This window comes from Rutidosis leptorrhynchoides, chromosome 1 (assembly GCF_046630445.1).
Source record: "Rutidosis leptorrhynchoides isolate AG116_Rl617_1_P2 chromosome 1, CSIRO_AGI_Rlap_v1, whole genome shotgun sequence".
In the NCBI taxonomy this organism is placed as follows: domain Eukaryota; kingdom Viridiplantae; phylum Streptophyta; class Magnoliopsida; order Asterales; family Asteraceae; genus Rutidosis; species Rutidosis leptorrhynchoides.
The window spans coordinates 72125534-72152227 of NC_092333.1; the positions used below are offsets into that span (position 1 = coordinate 72125534).

Below are 26694 nucleotides of genomic sequence, written 5' to 3' on the forward strand. Positions count from 1 at the left end.
AGCGTATGAAGGGACATTCGAAAAACCGGAACTGGGACATAAGTCGAGTAACGACGTACGACTTATCGGAACAGAAATTACAAGTCATCTATACACGAGAATATAATATAATATATAATTAATTAAAATAAATTATATATATTATATAAATATAATAATATATCGACAGGTATCAAACAAAAGGGATTGTGAGCTGGCAATGGGGCTCATGCGATCACATGAGATCCCCCACACATACTCATGCGATCGCATGAGGTGTTTGGGCAGGCCACATCTATAAATTGCAGTCGAGTTCTGTTTCATTTACACACACATATCATATATTACTCCGTATTTATTTAATTTAATTATTATTATTATTATTATTATTATTATTATTATTATTATTATTATTAAGATTAATATTATTATTAATCTTATTAATTATTAGTATTATTAATTATTAATTAGGAATATACATAAAATACTACGACGAGGTTAGGTGCGTGTCACTTTCAAAATGGTTTTCAAGCGGGATAGAGCTAAGGAAATTATGGGTTATTGCCAAGGAGGTTATGGGTAATGTTCGGGGGTATATTTGTAAATCAAACCTAGTGTTTATCATCTCCGTTGCGTCTACGTACTTTCCTACAATATTGAATCTCAATATTGATACGTAAGCACTCATATTTTATCTTTTATATATTAATTGTGTATCCATGTCTAGTGCTCGAGTATATATATCTATATATGCTTGTATGCTAAATTTCGTCGTTAAACAGTTTATGATGAATCACGAATTAAATACATATATTACTGGTAAAAGGTATATGATATGCATGTTTTTGGAAAGTTGGCGAAAAATCAATGACTTTTCATTTAGATATCTAATAGTTTCGATGAACGGATTAAAAGATATGATCAACTGAATTATGATTGACGTTAATTGAAATTGCTTTTGAATCTACAATTAAGATTTAAACAACTTGTTTACGAGATTGATAAAATGGATTTTTGAATATTACCAACCTAGTAAATAACTCCTTATATAAGGTATGTCTCGTTTTGTTGAACTATTGTCAAAATTGACTTTTTGAAACGACTTTGGATAACTTTTGTATGTCAATCTCGAGCATTAGGATTGTGATACACTATGACCAGACCTAGCTTGATAGACTTTTATTGACCAACATATGTTCCCTAGGTTGATATCTACGGTTATTTGGTAATCCGAGTTTCAATCACATTTTGGTGAACGACTTTATATGCTGCTAAGGTGAGTTTCATTTGCTCCCTTTTTAATTGCTTTTGCAATCTATATTTTTGGGCTGAGAATACATGCACTTTATTTTAAACGCAATGGATACAAGTACATACTAAATTCTACACAGAGTTTGAACCGAAAATCCCTTAGCTTTGGTAACTAGTAAATGCCGGTTATAAGAACTGGTGGGCGCGAGTAGTAGTATATGGATCCATAGGGCTTGATATCCCCGTTCGAGCTAGAGCACTAGCCTTTTAACGGACGTATGTGTAACCACCCAAACCAACCCGCGAACAAACCACGTGAAAATACAAAATAAAAAAAAAATTTGCTGCACAGTGAACTGGCGCGGCGCGCCATGATGGCCGCGCGGCGCGCCATTCGGGCCTGTCCGGAAAGTCTCAAAATGCGAAAAAGATTGACTAGTTCCCGACACTTTTAGACGAAACACTTTTTACCATACATCCAAATATGTAAAACTAACCTGTTTCAAATATAAAATCAAGTTTTACATAATGGGGCCCACATTGACCGTTTTACGACTTTCGTACAAAATACAAGTTTTTCATCACAATTTACATTTAGACGAGTTAGGACTCTATAACCCAACCCAATACCAAGAGCATAATCTCGGGGGCTACCAAATCCCCCATCCGCGTCCAAATATCCAAAAGCTACCCCGTCGAGCCCAAGCGCTCCTAAGCATCTAGTCTACAACTAGCTAGCTTCATAATCACAATACCTGTAAAAAGGTAAACAACGAGAGGGGTAAGCATAAAGCTTAGTGAATGCAATAATTATACACATACATATATAATATACCTAATTGCAAACACTTACTCACATACCGCATACATGCTAGCAACACAAATAGCTTATCATCACAATACAAAGCTATAAACCTCCAATACCACAAGCTAGCACAACAATAGCATATATATAACACGAACAATATAGTATGCTACACTACAACACAATAACCATGGTTAACCAATCGTACAAGGGATGGTACTCGAATTTCCCATTGGTGTTCATAACATCCATTAGTGTACTTAGCACCTCGTATCACTAACCCCCGGGTGGCATCTTAACACCTCGATACTTCACCCTCGGGTGGCGTCTTAACACCTCGACACTTCACCCTTTAACATGGAGTGGCGTCTTAACACCTCGACACTTCACTCCTAGGTGGCATCTTAACACCTCGATGCTTCACCTCGAGTGGCATCTTAACACCTCGATGCTTCACTCGTCACGTGAAACGTGGTGTCTTAACACCTCGACACTTCACATCTCACGCTACCACAATTAAATATATTATATACCTACACATATAATTATTCCACTCACCTCGTGAACTCGAGCATTACAAACCATGCGCGAAATCTTCACCACATGCAACCGAGCAAGATTTTACCTACAATACGCATATAGGTATACACATAAACAACATACAATCCCATTTGGACTCTCGACCCGCCCAAATGAACAACAAGTGTAAAATACACCCTTTTGCACTTTTAACGCTAACCGAAGGTCTAAAACTAACGAGACTAGTTCCCGCGTTCTCGAAATACCCAATTATGTCAACTTTAACCTTTAAACGCATACTAGCTCGTATTTTACACAAAACCCATTCCATGGTTGACCAAGTTTGACTTTATTGCTAAAACACCAAATTTTAACCTAAAATCACTTCTCGCGAGTAATTACATGAAAAGCATCATTTAACACTCAACAAAAGTGTTTAACATCCAATTAATCCAAATTAGTGTCATCCTCAATTTTGACCCAATTCAAATTGCTCATTTTGACCAAAGTCATAAAACGCCCCAAAATCACTAACGACTAGTGATTATATTTCCAAGACAACTACTAACACTTAAATCAAGTATTTACCTACTTGATTTACCAAAACTTGATTTGAAACTTAATTTAACACCGAATCAAGCTTACTTGTCCCAAAATACCCATTCGACCCGTTTTGACCTAAATTAGGGTTTACACCCAAAAACCAATTCAACACAAGTGTTCTAAGGTTTAACCGACACACACAAGATCCAAACTTACAATTTAATCAATCGAAACCCTAAGTCACCCATTTAGGCTTACTTACATGAATTTTACCCAAAACCCCCAAAGTTCACAATAAAATGGGTTTATAACTCTAACTAACACAAACCCTAACTCAAACAAGAAATCAAACACTACAATTCGGATTAGGGTTTACCTCAAGCACCAAAACGAGCTCTAGTAGCTAGAAACACCAAGGAGAACCAAAACCCGCTTCCAATTTGGGCAAAAATCACCATCTTCATCATTAACTCAAGCTTCCTCTCTCTAGAAACTCATCTCTCTCACTCTAAGATTTGGAGTGTTTGAATGGATGTCAAAATGATCCAAAAGTGGATCTAAAACTGATCTAAAAGCCACAAATCCGTCCACAAGTGAAAGGACCATAATACCCTTCATTTAGACACTTAAAATGCTGAAAAAAACGCATCAGGCACTTTCGGCGCGCCGCGCCAAAAGGTCGCGCGCCGCTCCACACTGCAGGTCAGATTTCAGAAACTTGTTTTGGCCATAACTTTTTGACCGTAGCTCCGTTTTCGATGAACCAAATATCGTTGGAAACGTAATGAGATTTACTATCCAATGGTAAGGTTTTAGAACATCAACTCCAACTTTATTTGGGATCCAAATATACACTTACAAGTCTCGTATTTCGAATGACGCTCGAAATAACGTGTAACTGAAAAACGGGTGTTACAACTCTCCCCCACTTAAATTGGATCACGTCCTCGTGATCCGCACAAACACTAGAAGTTAAGCACTTCTCCCACGAACATTTCCGCTTCCAACACGAAGTCACACAAGTAGTAAACTCATCCGAATCCTCGCTTCGTGCACTAACGCATCATAATACCACAATATTGGGTAATCATCCCACGAGTCGAAACAACCGTAACCGTTGCTCCTACGCTGAGTATCCAAACTCATACCATACACTTCACAATCGTCCTAAGAGTAGAACAATTTACCGACAAACATCGTCGTCACGCCTCACGATCTTACGAAACACAACCAAGCCCGACATCCATAACATCTTCTACAAATCCGAAGATCTAACCACACGCTAATAATCACTAGCGTGCACTATCGCAATAAACGATATCTCATACACTCAACGTCCAGAATTTCCATTTAGGAAAATACGAAAATCACTACATATACCTTCAAGTTCTCTCGGCTACAACTCGCCACAAGCTACGTCCGTAACCATATCACTCAATCAGTCAATCCGCACATGACCAATCCATCACTGGATTAATCCAGGACAACAATAATACACCACGGATTAGACGAAGCATCAACACATCGTCATAGGGTTTCTCCTCTGAACCATACAATACGGCTTCCTAGTACTAGCATAGAAGCTATTCGTATACCAAAATCCCGTCAACGGCGAATCATCATCACAAAATTTCCGCAATTCGCCACACGACTCACAAAAATATTCACCACGCCGGGTGAACTTTCCTACCTAGACCGTCCGTTAAGGATGGTCTCAACATTTCAATGCAACTAACAGTCGCATCACTAGGGAGCACACTCTCGTAAACAAACAACATCTGCGTGTCTCGATGTGAGACAGTCAAAATCGACACTCTCCGCCTCACATTCGTCCATAAAGTGGAATAATCCACTGACAATCTTCACGATTGCGTTTCCCGACAGGGAAAATACGATATTCGCCACGATATCGAACTCGTTCTCATTCAATTATACTGTCCGGGTTTCATGACAACCCAGATTTTTCACTACGGGAGCACTCGCAACAACACTTCATTCTCTCACTCCGGGATCTCAAACTTCACATTTGGTCTCATACCCCACATTGGTACTACACGACCACCTTACATAGGAAGTCTTACACTTCCTTCGATCCCATCCTCACAATCTTCACGCATAACATTCCAGAGTTGTAACTCACAATCGTAAAGCACGATCTCGAGTCAACATTAGCAACCCGTCACTCTTCCTCGTTAGGAACTCCGAATACCTATTGAGGCTTAGCACGGTACGCTCCGACATTTCACTATACATAACACCACTGGAGTTTTCCTCGGGCGACAGTAAAAACTCCCCCACTTAGGATTTATCTCCCTATTCTCACCGCCAAGATGATAACATCCCGCGGAATTGAAATTCCACATCACACCTGACCATTGTCACTGTTGGTCATAAACATCAATTCACCGCAAATTCACTTTAAGCTCTCAGAGCCGACAGGCACAATCACTTGAGACGTCATACACGCGATGACATCGCACATTCATACCACAATTCACAACTAACTACCTTAATTGTTTGAAAAGCATACTCCACCAAAGTCCTACATATGCCTCTAAGCCTAGGCATATGTCACTCCGCTTACTCAGTCGTGCATCTCAGTCGAGATCACCCGCCCTTCCACGCAACGAACTTTTTCAACAATTGCTCACTCTCATGGAGAAGAGTGACCAATTCCGACACCATAATTGCGTCCACCACAATGTCAACACTTCATCATATCCTTCGGACTAACCGACCATTAAGTCCGTCACCGGCTCACCGGTCATCTCTACCCGTCTATTACTTAAGAGCAACATGATTCGCTCACCCGTCACTTCATAAGAAGTATTCGTCACAATGCTCTTAAACTTCGACTTTCGCAACCGTCGAATTACCATCACCCGTCGATCACTATTATAATCTCCGATGCTTCCAAGGGTATCTCACGGGCACCCTAAGCACAAAGTGATCACACCACTACCGGAGTTGAACATTACACTAGCAGGTATAAAAAGGCACCTGACGCAGTGTCATGCAGACTCCCACCACAATCAAATGAATTTTAGAAAATCGATCTTTAGGTTCCATACACCCGATATCACCCATCTTTCTATAATAATGACCCGATGTCATACCTACCCGACAACCTTACGGTTTATTGTCTTATCGAAAGTTCCTAGCGATCACACGCTACCCGCAGTTTCCACAAGGCCAAACGATATAGCCTAATGAGGCCCTTCATCTAACACAAGGAGATGCTCGGGGATACCAAGTCTTACACCCTTCTACATCTCGATAAAACCACTACTACAAGGGATATTCCATTAGGAATGTTGCCCTATAATCTACAACACACTAACGCAATCAACATTACACGGGTCCCACTTCCATGAGTTTAACGACCCGAAGACTCCTCGATTCGCCAATTCCAAGGCGACTCACAACAAGAATCCTAACACGATTCTCTAACCACACACTCTACCGAGTGTAACTCAAACTACAATCATTAGACTTGTCGCATTCCATTACAGAATTCAAGTCCTCGTCGCACACACGCAAACGTAAATCGATCTTCCTAGTTACGATGGGTAACTAAAACCAATAACAATCTCAATAATGCACCCACTACTTAGGGTGGCTAAGCACGCACCAAACTCGTGAGTTAGCTCGCTCACTTAACTAACCGATTCCATCTTACACTTCCCGACTCACAAAGAACCTAATGCGACTACAAGCACATCACCCGAGACAACTAACACTTAGGAACCAATAAAGATTCCTCATTTATCCCGAATCTACCCCAACCATGCCACGTTTCCTCCGTTCGGTACTCGTCATGTCATGCTTGACGTCAAGATACACTTTCGTAATAATGGTGATCATTCACTATTACAAATGCGTACCTTACCATTTCCACATGGTCACGCAAAGTACTTTATCCGGACTGACGCAACATTCACACAAAACAACACACGATAACTCCTAGTACCCGTATGACCAAAGTCCTTATCGTGAACTTGATCACTCAAAACCGCCCAAACATACGAATCTCTCCAATAGATTCATCCCTAGGATACCGCACAAAAGATACCTGTATATATATACACATATATACAATATAATAATAGATATACACAAGTACACCGCAACAAGTCAACCTACAACCTAGGTGACTATTACTGAAACAACGTCCAAGTTCGCCTACTTACACTAGGCACTATCTGTCTAAGGCACTAATTTACACACGAAATAAGGCCCCCACATAATCACACTTTGGACAAAAACAAGTCCTAGTTAGTCACCTACTCTAAGGCACTAACAAATCTCAATCCGACCCGTATTCCTACAAGTCCCGCAAATAACGCACAACGGCCAATAAGTCTAAGACTAGGCACCTATTCCAAGGTCACCTAATTCCCTTAGACTATGCTCTGATACCACTTGTAACCACCCAAACCAACCCGCGAACAAACCACGTGAAAATACAAAATAAAAAAAAAATTGCTGCACAGTGAACTGGCGCGGCGCGCCATGATGGCCGCGCGGCGCGCCATTCGGGCCTGTCCGGAAAGTCTCAAAATGCGAAAAAGATTGACTAGTTCCCGACACTTTTAGACGAAACGCTTTTTACCATACATCCAAATATGTAAAACTAACCTGTTTCAAATATAAAATCAAGTTTTACATAATGGGGCCCACATTGACCGTTTTACGACTTTCGTACAAAATACAAGTTTTTCATCATAATTTACATTTAGACGAGTTAGGACTCTATAACCCAACCCAATACCAAGAGCATAATCTCGGGGGCTACCAAATCCCCCATCCGCGTCCAAATATCCAAAAGCTACCCCGTCGAGCCCAAGCGCTCCTAAGCATCTAGTCTACAACTAGCTAGCTTCATAATCACAATACCTGTAAAAAGGTAAACAATGAGAGGGGTAAGCATAAAGCTTAGTGAATGCAATAATTATACACATACATATATAATATACCTAATTGCAAACACTTACTCACATACCGCATACATGCTAGCAACACAAATAGCTTATCATCACAATACAAAGCTATAAACCTCCAATACCACAAGCTAGCACAACAATAGCATATATATAACACGAACAATATAGTATGCTACATTACAACACAATAACCATGGTTAACCAATCGTACAAGGGATGGTACTCGAATTTCCCATTGGTGTTCATAACATCCATTAGTGTACTTAGCACCTCGTATCACTAACCCCCAGGTGGCATCTTAACACCTCGATACTTCACCCTCGGGTGGCGTCTTAACACCTCGACACTTCACCCTTTAACATGGAGTGGCGTCTTAACACCTCGACACTTCACTCCTAGGTGGCATCTTAACACCTCGATGCTTCACCTCGAGTGGCATCTTAACACCTCGATGCTTCACTCGTCACATGAAACGTGGTGTCTTAACACCTCGACACTTCACATCTCACGCTACCACAATTAAATATATTATATACCTACGCATATAATTATTCCACTCACCTCATGAACTCGAGCATTACAAACCATGCGCGAAATCTTCACCACATGCAACCGAGCAAGATTTTACCTACAATACGCATATAGGTATACACATAAACAACATACAATCCCATTTGGACTCTCGACCCGCCCAAATGAACAACAAGTGTAAAATACACCCTTTTGCACTTTTAACGCTAACCGAAGGTCCAAAACTAACGAGACTAGTTCCCGCGTTCTCGAAATACCCAATTATGTCAACTTTAACCTTTAAACGCATACTAGCTCGTATTTTACACAAAACCCATTCCATGGTTGACCAAGTTTGACTTTATTGCTAAAACACCAAATTTTAACCTAAAATCACTTCTCGCGAGTAATTACATGAAAAGCATCATTTAACACTCAACAAAAGTGTTTAACATCCAATTAATCCAAATTAGTGTCATCCTCAATTTTGACCCAATTCAAATTGCTCATTTTGACCAAAGTCATAAAACGCCCCAAAATCACTAACGACTAGTGATTATATTTCCAAGACAACCACTAACACTTAAATCAAGTATTTACCTACTTGATTTACCAAAACTTGATTTGAAACTTAATTTAACACCGAATCAAGCTTACTTGTCCCAAAATACCCATTCGACCCGTTTTGACCTAAATTAGGGTTTACACCCAAAAACCAAGTCAACACAAGTGTTCTAAGGTTTAACCAACACACACAAGATCCAAACTTACAATTTAATCAATCGAAACCCTAAGTCACCCATTTAGGCTTACTTACATGAATTTTACCCAAAACCCCCAAATTTCACAATAAAATGGGTTTATAACTCTAACTAACACAAACCCTAACTCAAACAAGAAATCAAACACTACAATTCGGATTAGGGTTTAACTCAAGCACCAAAACGAGCTCTAGTAGCTAGAAACACCAAGGAGAACCAAAACCCGCTTCCAATTTGGGCAAAAATCACCATCTTCATCATTAACTCAAGCTTCCTCTTTCTAGAAACTCATCTCTCTCACTCTAAGATTGGGAGTGTTTGAATGGATGTCAAAATGATCCAAAAGTGGATCTAAAACTGATCTAAAAGCCACAAATCCGTCCACAAGTGAAAGGACCATAATACCCTTCATTTAGACACTTAAAATGCTGAAAAAAACGCATCAGGCACTTTCGGCGGGCCGCGCCAAAAGGTCGCGCGCCGCTCCACACTGCAGGTCAGATTTCATAAACTTGTTTTGGCCATAACTTTTTGACCGTAGCTCCGTTTTCGATGAACCAAATATCGTTGGAAACGTAATGAGATTTACTATCCAATGGTAAGGTTTTAGAACATCAACTCCAAATTTATTTGGGATCCAAATATACACTTACAAGTCTCGTATTTCGAATGACGCTCGAAATAACGTGTAACTGAAAAACGGGTGTTACAGTATGCTATTTGAGAAGCGTACACATTGGTTTGCGTGTATTATTAAGATGATTATACAAAGGGTACAAATTATATATACATTAAGTTTAGTTACCGGGGTGCTCAATCTTGTAGAATATTTTGATAAACGTTTCTGGATGAAACAACTGAAATCTTTTGATCCACCTTTATATACAGATTATATGAAATTATAAAACTATGAACTCAACAACTTTTGTGTTGACACTTGTTAGCATGTTTATTCTCAGGTTTTCTAGAAGTCTTCCGTTGTTTGCTTATGTGTTAGACAAGCTATGTGCATGGAGTCTTACATGACATATTTTTCAAGGAAACGTTGCATTCACCAAATCATCACCATGTATCTTATTTTGACTGCATTGTTAACGGAAGTATTATTGTAAACTATTATTTACGGTGATTGTCTATATGTGGAAATCATCATATGTCGAAAACCTTTGATTTAAATATTCATTTATGGTGTGCCTTTTTAAAAGAATGCAATGTTTACAAAACGTATCATATAGAGGTCAAATACCTCGCAATGAAATCGATGAATGACGTGTTCGTCCATATGGATTTGGAGCGATCGTCACAGAGTTGTTGTAGGTTCAGAATGAACACTACTACCTTCACCTAAATCATACACAACTCTCCCTTCATCATTGGGACTTGAAGTGTATTTTGACACAGACTCAAGATTATCAAAAAGATTAAGATGATTTAAATCAGAAGGAATATTTTTGTTATTTTGAAATTGACTGAAAAAATCAGAATCTTTCATTTTAAAAGGATAAACAGTTTCATAGAATTTAACATCTCTTGAATATAAAATAAGTTTGACTCCAATGAAAAAAGTTTATAACCCTTTTTTGAATTAGAATAACCAATAAAGAAACACTTTTCAGACCTACTAAAAAACTTAATTGAATTATTAAGAACAGTAGCATAACAAAGACAACCAAAACACTTAAGATGGGAGAGTTTAGGTGAAACACCAAATACAAGATCATAAGGAGACTTTCCAGAAAGCACATATGAAGGTGTCCTGTTTATAAGATAGGTAGCAGTCATAATATACTCACTCCACATATTAAGAGGTAACCCCCCTTGAAACATAAGAGACCTAGCAACATTAAGAAGGTGTCTATGTTTCCTTTCAGCAATGCCATTTTGTTGAGGTGTATAAACATAAGTGGTTTGATGTAAAATACCATTATTAAGACAAAAATTTTTCAAGTTTTGATTAATAAATTCAGATCCATTATCAGTTCTTATTGTCTTAATACCTTTCCAAATTGATTTTTAATAAAATCAATAAAGTGAACAATATTTTCAAAAGTTTCAGTTTTATCTTTTTGAAGAAAAACCCATACAGCCCTTGAGAAGTCATCAACAATAGTTAAAAAATATTTGTAACCTTCTCTACTTTGTATTTTAAAAGGTCCCCAAAGATCAAGATGAACAAGATCACCTAAATCTTTGGACTTATGTTCACTAAGTGGAAAAGGATCTCTGATTTGTTTAGCCCTGTGACAAGTATCACATGGATAAGAAATGTTTGTATTATCAATTTTAAGATGTCCTTTTAAAACTTTTAAAACTTGGTCAAAAGGATGACCAAGTCTTTGATGCCATAGCTGCGCAGAAACATAGCAGATAGCATTACAACTAGAAGAATTCATCTTACAATAATCAATAGCATTAAACAAATAAAGACCTCCAGAACTTCTACCAGTCCCCACAGTTTTCATCAACTTTAAGTCCTGAATATAGCAGTAAGATTCATCAAAGCCAACAAATAGTTTGCTATCTTTAGACAATTTACTAACAAAAATAAGACTAACACAATAATCAGGAACAACTAAGACATCAAATAAAGTAATGTTATCAGTCAATTTTAAATTTCCAACTTTTATAATTCTAGCTTGGGTCCCATTGGGATGATCAACAGTAAGATGTAATTTGGAAATATCAACAACATCAAAAAGACACTCTTCAATAGAAGTTATATGTTGATTAGCACCAGTATCAACAATCCAACCTTGAGACTTATGTGTCATTGTCTTAGAACTATTAAATTTAAAAAACTCATTGAATCTTTCATTAAAAAGTTTACTGTTATTAATAAACATACCACTCATATTAGAACTCATCTCAACAGTAGGACTCTTGTCAGATATAAGATTCAAAATTTTCATCATTTGTTTATGTGAAAAACTTAAAGGAACAGAAGAAGAGGAAGTAGAACAGTCTTGATTGCTATTAAGATTAGTATTATCCACAATAGAATTATTAGAAGCATTTTTAGATTTATTAAAGTTATAATTCTTTTTTTTATAGCCAGGTGGATAACCTTTTAACTCAAAGCATCTCTCAATTGTGTGGCCAAACTTTTGACACTTATCACATTTTAAATTCATATTTGGACCTCTTCTTGTATTATCAAAACCAGGTTTAGTAGTAAAAGTTGGAGTTTGAACTTTCTGATTTTGATTTTTAACAAAAAAAGCAGAAGCTTGAGTTTTATTACTCTTCCCATCAGCATGTAACCCCCTATGAGATTCTTCCCTAGACACTACTGCAAAAGCAGTTTTGACATCAGGAAGAGGATCTCTAGTAAGAAGATTACTTCTGACAGGTTGATAAATATCATCAAGCCCCATTAAAAATTGCATCAGCTTAATAAGTTGATTATGAGCAGTGAAACCATTTGCATGAGACGACCTGTCCTAATCCATAAGGATGAATACAATAACATATGGTTATATTGCGAGGTATTTGACCTCTATATGATACATTTTACAAACATTGCATTTTCTTTTAAAAGACAAACTTTCATTACATCGAAAGTCGACAGGCATGCATACCATTTCAAAATATCCAAACTGTAAATGACCTAATCTGTCATTTACTTAATAATAATCTTTATTGAACTCAACTACTTGAATGCAACGTCTTTTGAAATATGCCATGAATGACTCCAAGTAATATCTTTAAAATGAGCAAATGCACAACGGAAGATTTTTTTAATACCTGAGAATAAACATGCTTTCAAGTATCAACCAAAAGGTTGGTGAGTTCATTAGTTTATCATAATCATCATTTCCAATAATATAATAGACCACAAGATACTCATATTTCAAAAACAATCTGTGCAGGTCTCCTCACTGCTGTAAAAATCATTCATATGAAGAACACCGGATGGGAATACGGAAAGTGCAAAACAATCTCACCGACGGTAGCTAATGCGAAAATGCAAAACAATCTCACCGACCGTAGCTAATGCAACCAAGATGCAAAACGATCTCACCAACGGTAGCTAATGCAATCAAAATGCAAAACAATCTCACCGATGGTAGCTAATGCAATCTTTATAGAAATCAAACCATTGAATCCAGATAATTCTATCATAGAATGTAGTTTATGTACTTGTGTCTATTTTATCAAACATTTATAAAACAGCGCATGTATTCTCAGTCCCAAAAATATATATTGCAAAAGCATTTAAAAATGGAGTAATGAAACTCACAATACTGTATTTCGTAGTAAAAATACATATGACGGCATTGAACAAGTGCAAGGTTGGCCTCGGATTCACGAACCTATATTAATTATATATATTTATATGTTGGTCAATATCTGTCTAACAATTTAGGTCAAGTCGTAGTGTAACACAATCCTAATGCTAGAGACTAATATGCAAAAGTTAACAAAAGTCAACTTGACCCAAAATAACTTCCAAAATCTATACATGATTATTATATAACTTAAATATAGTAATTTTATATATTTAAATATATTTAACAAATTTTATTAGAGTAAATAATATAAATCATTTATTAATAAATAAAAAAATTTATATTAACATTTATATATAATAAAAATATACTTTTATATATCTTAAGTAATAAAATTTATAAAGTTCATTTAATATCATAAAAATATAGTGGTATGTATTATTAATGTAATTATATTACATGTGGTAAATTATCTTTGTATCACATATTCATTTGATAAAATAATATTGATAATAATAATAATAAGTAAAAGTTGTATTATTTTGTAATAATAATAGTTATTATTATTCTAATAATAATAATAATAATAATAATAATATTTATATTTACTAATAATGATATTAATTATGATAAAATGATAATTCTAATCATGATAATTTTAATAATAACGATACTTTTTAATATTAACAGTAATAATAATAATATTTTATAAAAATAATAATTCTATTCAAAATGATAATTTTTAATAATAATAATACTAAAATGATAATAATAATGATATTTTATAATAACAATGTTATTTCTATTAAAATGATAATTTTTGATAAAATGATAGTTTTAATATTAACGATACTTTTTATAATAATAATAATGATAAAAATAATGAAAACGATATTTTTATCTAGATCAATATCTTACAATATTTTAATCTCATCATGATACTAATACTCATTATTTCCTAATCGACTTGTTTAATAGTTTTTAGTCCTCTTTTATATCGCATTCATAATGATGATAATAATAGTAATCATAATAATTAGATGATACTAATATTAGTTTTAATGATAATGATAATAATAATAATAATAATAATTATAATAATACTAATAATAATACTAATAATTATTATAATGATAATAATCATAATAATAATAACCTTAGTGATCATAAAGATAGTATTAATAATAATAATAACAATTTTAATGATAATATTTATATTGATAACGACAATAATAATAATAATAATAATAATAATAATAATAATAATAATAATAATAATAATAATAATAATTAGATAATAATAATAACGACGATAATAATGACGATGGTAATAATAATAATCATTTTTTTTATAATAATACAAAGATTAATGATCATTCAGTTAACTACATCTTTTAAACCGTTCATCGAAACCATACGCTTTCTAAATGAAAAGTTATCAATTTTTCGCCAGCTTTCCAATGACATGCATATCATACACCTTATCTCAATCGCATATGTATCAAATTCGTGATTTATCATAACTATCTAACGACAAAAATTAAACATACAAACATGCATAATCATATATACTCGAGCACTAGTCAGGGATACACTATTAATATATAAAAGTTAAGTTATGAGTGCTCACGTATCAATATTGTGATTCAATATTGCAGGAAAGTACGTAGACGCAACGAAGATGATAAAAACTAGATTGACCTCACGAGCATATCCCCAAACAATACCCATAACCTCCATAGCTATAACCCATAATTTTCTTAGCTCTATCCCTCTCAGAAAACTTGTTTTGAAAACACGCGAGCAGAACCTCGTCGTAGTATTTTATGTATAATTCTACTAATAATAATAAGATTAATAATAATAATAATAATAATAATAATAATAATATTAATCTTAATAATAATAAAAATAATAATAATAATATATATGTATGTGTATCTGAGAGAAGAGTGCGAGAGAAACATATATGAAAATAAACCAGAATCGAATGGCTTTATAGAAGTGTCATCCACTTTCACCCCATGCGATTGCATGGGGTCTCTACTTCGTGTTCATGCGATCGCATGCAAGCAGCCTCCAGCTCATAAACCACTCAGTGCTCTGCCGACACTCGTAAATTATTATTATATATATATAAATATAAATAATTATATAATCTATGTAATTATTCATATATTATATTATATTTTCGTGCTTAGTAAATTTATAATCTTAGTTCCGATGACTTGTACGTTGTCCCTCGACTTATGTCTCGATTCCGGTTTCTCGAACACATTTTCGTACGCTTAGAAAATTGGTACTTTACGTTTCGTGACTCGTACCTTGTTAAAATATAGACTTAGATTATTAATAAACTATATCACTCAAGATGTATCTTTATCATTTGAGTGTTTTGGTCATTTGATTCTATAAATTAACGTCTCGTTATATAATAATATTATTTTAAATCAAAACTTTTTATGATTACGTTAATATTATATCTCATTACATTATAAAGTAAGTATATATATATATATATATATATATATATATATATATATATATATATATCTCAAAATATAAGTTTGAAATATTTATTCAATAATAATATTTAGTTTTTCAAAAGTAATTATATTTCAAGACTCATTTATAATCGTTTAAATGATAGAAAATATTATGTCATATTACGTTTACGTTTTTGAAACACAATATATATATATATATATATATATATATATATATATATATATATATATATATATATATATATATATATATATATATATATATATATATATATATATATATATATATATTTGTAATTTATAATGTAAAGCTTTAATTAAATTATTCAAAATTCATTAACAAAGTATCTTATAAAACGTTTTGATAATAAAGTTCTTTCTAAATTGTAAACGTTTTAGTACTAAATCAAATATATATGATAACTTTTGTTTTCCAAAACTAATATATATTTAAGAATCATTTCGTTAAAAGATTAAAATAATGAAAATCGTTATATCATATTTGAAAAGTAAAGTTATATATAATAGGTTTCAAGTTTTTAAATTATTAAATATTTATGAAGCGTGAAATAAAGTTCAAAGGTTAAATGAACGTACGAAATCATTTTAAAGTAAAACGTTGATATTCATTTTCTAAGTTATCTATATCCCATAACTTTACTTTCACATTATGTAATATGAAAGTTAACTAATTAATACCTATATAGGAAATCGAACAGGAAACTTCACTAACCCTTGTCTTACATGTAAATCACTTTACAATTATTCCGAATACCGTTAAAAATAAACAATTTCTCAAATCATAGTAGACCTTACTACAGAGATCCGTAATCATATCACAATGTATCTGATAATTCAATCATTTGAAATTATCTTTTAATTTCCGTCGATAAATATATTAAACATATATTGGAACTAATACGTTCATGAAAAGTATTGTACATCTAATACTTTGTTAACGTTTTCAAGTTATAATATATATACATATATATTCTTATTCATTTATATAATGGTTCGTGAATCGTCGGAATTTGGTCGAGGTCAAATGAATGTATGAACACAGTTTAAAATTCTTGAGATTTAACTTAACAAACTTTGCTTATCGTGTCGGAATAATATAAAGATAAAGTTTAAATTTGGTCAGAAATTTCCGGGTTGTCACATTGCAGCATTACAAGTACAAGCAGGAAGTTTAGTTAAAGCATCATATTGTTTCCAAAGTGTATTAAGTTTATGATAATAATCAACCACAGAAGATCCACTTTTTGTTAAAGAGTTAATCTTATGATGCAAATTAAATGTAACAGATCCATCAACACTATCATATGTATCAGAAAGATCTTTCCAAATAGCAGATGCATTATTAGAAAAAATTTGACCCATATAAAGTTCTTCAGATATAGAACTTAAGATCCATGAAAGAACAACAGAATTACATCTATCCTACTGACTTGCAAATGCAGGGTCAGTGGTACTCTTAATACAAGTACCATCAATAAAACCTACTTTATTTTTAGTACCAAGAGCAAGTAACATAGCACGATTCCAAACATTATAATTCTCAGTACCAGTAAGTTTATAACTAATTAATGGTGTACCAGTAGTATCAGAAGGATGCAAATATAAAGGATCACCAAAATCAAGTTTATTAATAAGAGTAAGAGCAGTTTCATCAGCCATAATAAGCAGAAAGTAACCACAATAAAACAAACACAAATATCAGTAAAACACAGATAACCCTAAAGGATAGCCTTAGTATGGACCAGATAGATGAATTCTCAATAGGAATTCACCCCAAGCCTTACTTCGGGTCCTCTCTTCTACAAGAAGAAATCAGATAAACAATATAACAGATATAAAAGATAACACAGAGAAACAAGTAACACAGAAAAAATAAGAAACAAATAACACAGACAGCACACAAAAAACAAGTAATACAGAAATAATGGATGATTTCTGTAGATCAAAAATCTGACTAGATTACTAGTCACCAGCGAATAAAAAAAATAAAGAATGGTAAAATTCTTGTGAACATAAGAATTAAGACTAGATAAATCTAGTCACCAGCGAAAGAGAAAGAATACTTACAGAGGTTTCTTTCTTGAATTAAGAAAGAAACAATAGCACCTTTAATAAGCAACGGAAGAACAGAGAGCAATTAGGGTTTCAAACAAACCTTAATAGAATCAAGAAAACAGATCACGAACACATCAACAATCAATGATCAACGATCACCCACAGCTCCGTAACGAAACCCAAACAGAATGAAGAATCACGAAAGCGAAACAATGAAACCCTAATTCTTCTGAGATGAAGAATCCAAGAATCAAACCAAGAAACAGATCATCCAACGCTCTGATACCATGTGAAGAAACCTTACAAATATAATAATTGAACCAGAAATCTTCCAAACACACAAAATCAAATCTGATAGTTAAACAACAACATATTTACAATCAATAAAAGGAAATCACTCAACTAAAGTCGAACAATGAATTAGACTTGTAATGAATTTAGAAACAAAAGAGATCAAAATCTCATGAATGAAATCGCCAGAGAATATGCAGCTGATGAAGATGATAAAGTGATTGGGTTAATCAACTGAAACCCTAAACCATCCTTTAAATACTGCACCAGAATCCCAATATTGCAGCTTTAGCCCTTGTAGAATAAATAATGCACTTTAGTTCTCAAACATCAAAACAACTTCAAATCTACTATCAAAAATAACACTTTGGACCCCTCAACTTCAAAACCTGAAAATAAACATTCTAGAAAACACCACAAATTAGAACAAAAATCTAAACAATGACTTATTCATTAAGCTTGAATGTTCAATATAAATTTAACACTTTGACCCGAATTTTGACCGTTGACTGTCATATTAGACGGTTTTTTTTCGAGACAAGATGGGTTAGTTACCAAACCGTTGAGACGGGCGTTGCAACGGCTCGAGACGGGGTGTTTTACAACAATGTTCCTAGGTAACCAAGAGGTGTAATAATAATCAATGGATTAGGTGACACATGTGTCACTTTTGACAAAATATCTAATTCCATTCATCCGGTAAATGTACACCAATTCCTAAAAAATGGAAGGTAGATACATCTTCGTGTTCGAACCTATTTGAACTCGTGTTAATACATGTTTATGTTCGAACGTAGCACGTGGGATGGTAATGTTATTTTATTGGGGTCATCGTAGCTAAAAGGGATTATCACCAAAAAACTAATTTATTTAATTTTTTTTTTGCGTGATAGCCTAAAAAAAATAATTGCCAATTTGACATCGCAAAGAGCAAGGTGCCTTGCTCCCTTGCACCTTGCGTCCTTGCGACCTTGGTTTCACCTGGGAGCAAGGACGCAAGGTGGAAGCAAGAACGCAAGGTGCCTCTTGCTCTCTTGCTTCCACCTGGGAGCAAGGACACAAGGTGCCTTTTGCTCCCTTGTTCCACATAGGACCAAAGAGCAAGGCACATTGCTCCCAGGTGGAAGCGAGAGAGCAAGAGGCACTTTGCGTCCTTGCTTTCACCCGGGCGCAAGGAGTAAGGCACCTTGCTCGTTGCTCCCAGGTGGAACCAAGGTCTCAAGGACGCAAGGCGCAAGGGAGCAAGGCACCTTGCTCTTTTCGAGGGTAAATTGACTTTTTTTTTTTTGGGTTCTCACGCAAAAAAGGTCAAAAATGGGTTTTTTGGTGATAATCCCTAGCTAAAAATGCGTCATTGATGAGTTCGAATGTTGTCTTGTTTGAACTTAGTTCGATGCTATAGTGTATTATGAATTTTTTTTTGAAATAAAATATACTAGTGAAATGACCCGTGGAATCACGGGTTTAGTTTAAACGAAACAATTTAATGATATGTTTTAGGTATTAAGTGAACGTAAATGTTAAAGTTATTTAGTTTAATGACCCGTGGAACCACATAGTCCGACTAAGAAATTCGCCAGCTGAACATTTCATCAAACACCTAAAATGCATATTAAACAATCTACATCCAATCATAAGAGATAATATTGGTTTTCATTTTATTTTAAAAGTTTAAATTAAAATATAAATGTAGAATTGGTTTCCTTCTGCCTAACTTTTATACCTTCTCGTACTCAATTCAAAATAATTTAAAATTATTTAATTTTAATAATTAAAATAATTATTAATAAGATTTGATAATAATAATAATTAATTAATAAAATTTAATTTTAATTCAAAATTATTTAGATTAATGACATCACCCACCATGCTTACATTTTTTTATTTTTCTTTTTGATTTTTTCTTAACAAAGGAATTAGCCTAATAATAACATCATCATTTTAGCAATATAATAGAAACTATAGATTTCGTCTCAAAATTTAATGAAAAATATTGTATTTTGGTCAAAAGCCCTAATCATAATAGGAACAGCCATAAGCCCATAAACCTTCCAACATTATTTGAGTGAAATGGACTGAACTAAATAATTTGACCCAATAATCCAAGCCCAATAAGATACAAACAATCAAAACATAACCCAACACACAAATGCACAAAACCCTGTTGTAGGGTTTTTAAACTAACATTTACATCATCTTTTCATTTAATCTGTGCCGCTTGGCTAGGGTTTTTTATTCACACTAGAATTCATACAGACTAACAGTCACTTTCTCTACATACATCCGTTTTTTTATCTATTGAATCTATTCATGGAATCTAAGATCAGTTTCTAGGGTTTCCATTTTATTATTCCTTAATTGTTGATTATTGAAATCCATTTTCATCGTTTTTTGTTGAAAAATGGCATCAATGAATCCGTTTAATCTTTTGGCTGGCGATGATAATGATGACCCTAGCCAGCTCATCGCTAAGTTACCAGCGATTTCCGCCGCCGCTGCTGCTGCTCCGGCGACTAAGAAAGCGTCGGCCGGTGGTTTGACTAAGCCTGCCGCTAAGCTTCCTTCCAAACCGCTTCCACCTGCTCAAGCTGGTAGTACTTTTTAATAATTCAATTATTATCCTCTTTAATTTAAATATATGTAAAGCGTATGGATAAGTTTCTGGTTGTTGCTTAATAGTGATTATGTTTATGCAATATGAATGTGTATAAATGTATTGATTTCTAGGGTAGAAATGTTTTAGAGGGTTATTAAAGTGTTCCAATTACCTAGTTTATAGTATTTTGGATTCTATTATGTATTGACCTGTTGAAGTAATCGTATGTAATTTGATCAAATACTATCTATATTCGATATGTTTGGCCTAAAGTAGTCGTAGTTAAACATTCTTATATCGAGCAAATGACACGTCGGATAGATTCTATACAACATCTGTTGTTTTAGAACTTTAATGAGACGCTTACAAGTTACATCTGTTTTTGGATGGTTAATGGTTATGAGGAACTTTAATGACAATGATGAATGGTGGATATTGGATAAGGCTAAGGATCAGTTTATCAGTCACATAAAGCATCAAGCGTTGGGTTTTGTATCGAAAAAACTTTGCAGATGTTTTGTACTCATTACTATGCTGCTGTAACTTAAAGTTTTTATTATGTTTTGAAGTTATGAGTTATCTGTCACTTGTATCTCGCTATAATCCACACTTGGCTATATAGATGGATATGCTGTTTACGTTTAGTTCCAGCATTCATATATATATGTATATATTCTAATTTTATAAACAATAAGGTGTATTATAAGCTATTTTCTTATTTTTAGTGCAAGAGGCCAAGGGTGATGGTCGGATGGGAGGTAGCCATTTTGGTGGCCGTGGTGCTAGTCGTGGTGGCCGTGGTGGACGTGGCTTCAATCGCGATTTTGCTAATAATGAGAACACTAATGGAACCTACAATGGCTTCAATGGAGGTAACAGACCTTCAGAAGACGACGAATTTGATAGGTCTTCAAGGCGTGAGTTTAATGGCTCCAGAGGTGGATATCGTGGTCCCCGTCGTGGTGGATACTCTAATGGGGATGAAGAAAATGAACGCCCCCCCAGAAGGGTGTTTGAACGCCATAGCGGTACTGGTCGTGGGTAAGCAAATGCTTCTTTATGTTTGTTTTTATCTTATGTATACACACACTTTTTTATTTAATTGTATGTTTTTTTTTCTAATTATCCTTATTTATATTTATATTTATATTTATATGATATGCAGTAATGAGATTAAGCGGGAAGGTGCTGGTCGTGGCAACTGGGGAACTGCCACTGACGAGGTTGCTTTGTAAGTACATTACTTTTTAGCTTTCACATTTTATTATGTATATGTATTGTATTATTTTTTTCCTTTTTGTTAATTATGTACTGATATATTTTTATTTATATATATGTAGGGAACCTGAAGAACTTGTTGTAGATGGTGAGAAGAATGCTGAGTCTGAGACGCCAGCTGGACAGAAAGACGGAGTTGACAACAAGGCTAATCCTGAATCTCAGACAGAGGATAAAGAGCCTGAGGTGAAGGTGACAATTTATGAACTTATATTGCATTTTTCTTTATAATTTTAATATATTTATATGTAGCTAATTTGTATTGTGCGAAGAACTAGCTTTCTAGAGTTTGTTATGTGATGTTTTGGATTGGGTTTGTAGATTGATTAATGTATTACTGCATATGCGAGTTGTAGATATTTGTTATATCGTCCTTGGATAAACATCGTCATCTTATTATATTATGGTTAAATAGCTTGTTTTTAATGTACATTTGAGAGTACCTTATACAAAGACACGATTCCATTATGCTTAATCACTTGAATGTGCATTCTCGAACATTCTTTGACTATAATGTTTTGTTTTTGAGGTTTGGTTCCAATCAGCTAATGGTTTCATTGGTTTTTAAATTATGTTGCAGGAGATGACTCTGGAAGAGTATGAGAAGGTTCTAGAAGAGAAGAGAAAAGCCTTGATGGCACTCAAGTCAGAGGAAAGAACGGTTAAACTGGACAAAGATTTAGCGAAGATGCAGTTGCTCTCAAACAAGAAGAGTGAAGAGGACATTTTTGTCAAACTGGTAGGACCGCTTCTGATGTGTATTTTCTCTTAGGATTCTGTTTGTTTGTTTTTGCTTTGGGTGTGTAACTGTGTTTTCTTATCTGTGCAATCAGGGTTCTGATAAGGATAAGCGCAAGGAGGCTGCTGACAAGGAAGAGAAGTCTAAAAAGGTGAGTTTACTACCATTTCACGGTCTGCAAATTGCCCGGGATGTTCTTTTTGTGTTAGTAGTCAAATTATTTGACGTTTTTAATTACTCGGTCTACATTTTGTATTAATAGTATATTGAAAGGAAGCTGTTTGAGTTGTACATTTTTGCTAACATCTGATGTGTATGTTTTTGGTGAAGTTTCTAATTGGTTTACATTTATTACAACAGTCCCTAAGCATCAACGAGTTTCTGAAGCCAGCTGATGGAGAGAAGTATCGCGGTTCAGGTGGACGAGGTAGGGACCGTGGCCGTGGGCCCAGAGGAGGATATGGTGGTGGTAACAGAATCAATGACGTGGCTGCACCTGCCATTGAGGATGTGGGTCAGTTCCCATCGTTGAAGGTCAAGTGAGTTAGAGATTATTAAACTTGGGTTGTCACAGACGTTTCTTTTGATTTATCGAAACTTAAATGGTGTTATGTTTAACGTGTGTAAATTGTCTGGTATGGCCTTGGTTGCCTTTTTGAATTCGACTCGGTATTGGCCATTCGTGGTTACCATTTTTATAGCCTTGAATACTTTGAGTTGGTACTCGATCATCAGTTTTGATTAGAGCCTTGTGCTACTTCTCTTTCGAGGAGTGCTATTTTTCGTGTCTTTTGCATGCTATTCTTAGATTTTGTTCTGTATATTTTCTTTTTATATTATCGTTAAACAATTGCTTTCGGAATTTCTATTATTTGCTTAGGATTTGGAATGTTTTGAACTGGCTTCGGGGTTGAAGGTTAATTATAATAAAAGTCGATTATTTGGGATAGGCATTAGTAATGATAACGTGGAAGCTCTGGCGTCTTGGTGTTCGTGTCTCGGCGGTCGATTGCCTTTCATGTATTTGGGTATTCCCGTGGGTAATAGGATGAAGAAATTGAATGATTGGTCCCCGGTGATCGAGAAATTTAACAAAAGGTTAGCGGATTGGAGAGCAAAAATGATTTCTTTCGGTGGACGGTTAACTTTAGTTAAGACGGTTCTCTCTAGCCTACCTCTCTATTACTTCTCGCTCTTTCGTGCCCCTACTTGTGTGCTTAATTCTCTCGAGAGTGTGAGACGGAAATTTTTTTGGGGCGGGACGGGTTCTAATTCTTAAATGTCATGGGTTAAGTGGGAAAAAATCCTTCTTCCTCACGAAGAAGGAGGTTTAAATATCATGTCCTTAAAAAGTAAAAATTTGGCTCTTCTTTGTAAGTGGTGGTGGAGGTTTAAAACCGAAACTAACACTTTGTGGGTCACCGTTATTCGTAGCATTTATGGTTCTAGTGGAGGTCTTGTGCTTGGTAACGAGCGTGCCCGGAATCCAAACGCTAGCCTTTGGAATTCTATTTGTGATGCAGGAAAACATGTGGACGGGTTAGGAAAACATGTGGACGGGTTAGGGATTTCTTTCTCTAATTCTTTCATACGCTCAATCGGGGACGGAAAAGCACTTCTTTCTGGGATGACATTTGGGTGGGGAACGCAAGGTTTAAGGACAGATTCAAAAGACTACACAGGCTAGAGATTGACAAAGATATCAACATCAGTAGCAAAATCGAAGAATTTAAGGGAGATGGGCTCGGCAATTGGGCCTATCCACCGATGGGCCGAACGAATAGTGAACTAAATGAGTTGCGTGATACTGTTCGGAACTTGCAGCTGACCGAAGGTAAAAAAGACTGTTGGAGCTGGAATCTTAATTCGAAGGGCATTTATACGGTCAAGGACTGTTCGGTTCTTGTCGACAAAGTTATTCTACCACGTGCGGTTAATTCTATTGAGTCGTTGCGAAATGGTTTGATTCCAAAAAAAGTGGAGGTGTTTATTTGGCGGGCGAGATTAGGACGTATACCGGTAAGATTCGAGTTAGATAAATGGGGCATCGACTTGAATAGTGTGAGATGCCCGATTTGTGATGGTGACATTGAGACGGTGGAGCATATACTTTTTTCCTGTCAAGTGGCAAAAGACATTTGGGCTAAAGTTCTTAAATGGTGGGGGTATAATTCGGCTATATTCGGGTTTGAGGATATTTTTAATGGTACTTTCGGTGGTGTAGCACAGGATCATAAAAAGAATCAATGGCAAGCGGTTTGTTGGGTGGTTTGTTACATTCTATGAAAGAATCGAAATACAAAGGTGTTCAAGAATAAGCTTGAGACGGTCCCATCTTTATTTAGCGAGGTTCAAGTTCTTTCATATGATTGGATTTCACGACGTTGCAAGGGTCATATTATGGATTAGCTACAATGGTTCTCACACCCTTAGTTTTAACTCCTTTTGTTAGTTGCAATCTTTGCAATTAGCTTAGGGCGATGTAATTTGTTTTCCTTATTTCTTTCGTGATGTATCGTGCTGTTAAGGGTGCCTAGTCAACCATGTACTATTCGTGATTGTTTAATACAAGTCTTTCTTGCTTTTCAAAAAAAATTATTTGCTTAGGATTTTTTTTGAACTCTTACGTTGCATTCTTGAGATTTTTTTTTTTTTTTGATTGGATAGGAAATGAAACAGAAGGATTAAAAATAATAATGATTTTCGAGTTTTATTTTAAGCGGAAAGGCAAGTAGCGTAAATGATTAGGAAGGATAGTACATCAACTACTTGTTATGCTCATATTTGAACAAATTGGTAATGATAGTAACACTCTCTTCCCCTTTGTATTTCATTCTTTTCCGCTAAAAAAAAAAATATACTTGAGAATACAGCGTTACAGAGACTGGATGATGGTCCTTAGATATTACTTCTTAGTTCTTACACTTGAATTCTAATTACCTGACTCTTGTAAAGTTACATTTTAGACTTTATGTTTCAAGATTCGTTAACAACAACCTTTTACTTGTGGAAATTGCTCAAAATGCTCTCATTTTCGTAACTGTTAAACAAAATGCTCTAAAAAATTTGAAATTGCAAGAAATGTCTTTTGACCACGCATCACGCACCAAAAAGGAAAGTCGGGTTTAAAGGTTCAAGAAAATTAAATGGAATGTCAGATAGGAAAGTCAAACAGGAAAGTCAGATTGGAAAGTCAAGTTTAAATAAATCACTAGTAAGTGAAACAAGAAAGTGAGATCGGAAAGTGAGGTTTATAAAAATCACCGAAAAGTCAAACAGGAAAGTCAGATCGAAAAGTCAAGTTCCAATGTTTAAGAACCTGGAAAGTTATATCGGAAAGTCAAGTTCAAAGGTTCAAGAAAACTATCGAAAACTCGAATGAAAAATTCAAGTTCAAAGGTTCAAGAAAACTAACGGGAAAGTCAAAGTTCAAAGGTTACAGAGAAATCATTAGAAAGTCAAAAAGAAAACCTAGATCAAAAAGTCAAGTTTAAAGAAATCACTGAAAATTCAAACATGAAAGTCAAATTAAAAGGTCAAGTTTAAAGGTTCATGAAAACTCATTGAAAAGTACAGCCGGAAAGTAAGACCGAAAATTCAGATCAGGAAGTCAAACCGGGAAGTCAAAAAGGAAAGTCAAACATTAAGTCAGATCGGAAAGTCAAGT

General features: G+C 34.8%; 2 protein-coding genes across 3 annotated transcripts; one reads left to right on the forward strand and one right to left on the reverse strand.

Moving 5' to 3' along the window:
- Positions 1-10611: 10611 nt before the first annotated feature.
- LOC139884314 (uncharacterized) lies at positions 10612-17727 on the reverse strand. The gene is made up of 5 exons (XM_071868390.1): positions 17499-17727; positions 17296-17438; positions 11440-12751; positions 10886-11308; positions 10612-10796 (listed from the first exon to the last, which is right to left on the reverse strand). The coding sequence occupies exons 1-5, from the start codon at positions 17725-17727 to the stop codon at positions 10612-10614; spliced, it is 2292 nt and encodes a 763-aa protein (XP_071724491.1).
- Positions 17728-20623: 2896 nt separating this feature from the next.
- Positions 20624-23814, forward strand: LOC139861508 (RGG repeats nuclear RNA binding protein A-like). 2 transcript variants are annotated; one of them, XM_071849916.1, is made up of 7 exons: positions 20624-21005; positions 21736-22051; positions 22176-22241; positions 22351-22480; positions 22869-23027; positions 23122-23178; positions 23388-23814. In XM_071849916.1, the coding sequence occupies exons 1-7, from the start codon at positions 20816-20818 to the stop codon at positions 23568-23570; spliced, it is 1101 nt and encodes a 366-aa protein (XP_071706017.1). In that variant the 5' UTR covers positions 20624-20815; the 3' UTR covers positions 23571-23814. The 2 variants fall into 2 exon arrangements, with proteins under 2 accessions (XP_071706017.1, XP_071706025.1); XM_071849924.1 differs by having other exon boundaries at positions 22351-22474.
- The last annotated feature ends 2880 nt before the right edge of the window (positions 23815-26694 follow it).

Excerpts from the sequence above, each read along its gene's own strand:
- LOC139884314 (XM_071868390.1), bottom strand. The coding sequence starts at position 17,727 with ATGGCTGATGAAACTGCTCTTACTCTTATTAATAAACTTGATTTTGGT. Across the intron at positions 12,752-17,295 it reads CAAAAAGTGGATCTTCTGTG|GACAGGTCGTCTCATGCAAA; the intron begins GTTGATTATTAT and ends CTTATGGATTAG. Across the intron at positions 11,309-11,439 it reads TAAAATACAAAGTAGAGAAG|GTATTAAGACAATAAGAACT; the intron begins GTTACAAATATT and ends CAATTTGGAAAG.
- LOC139861508 (XM_071849916.1), top strand. The coding sequence starts at position 20,816 with ATGGCATCAATGAATCCGTTTAATCTTTTGGCTGGCGATGATAATGAT. Across the intron at positions 21,006-21,735 it reads GCTTCCACCTGCTCAAGCTG|TGCAAGAGGCCAAGGGTGAT; the intron begins GTAGTACTTTTT and ends TCTTATTTTTAG. Across the intron at positions 22,052-22,175 it reads CATAGCGGTACTGGTCGTGG|TAATGAGATTAAGCGGGAAG; the intron begins GTAAGCAAATGC and ends TATGATATGCAG.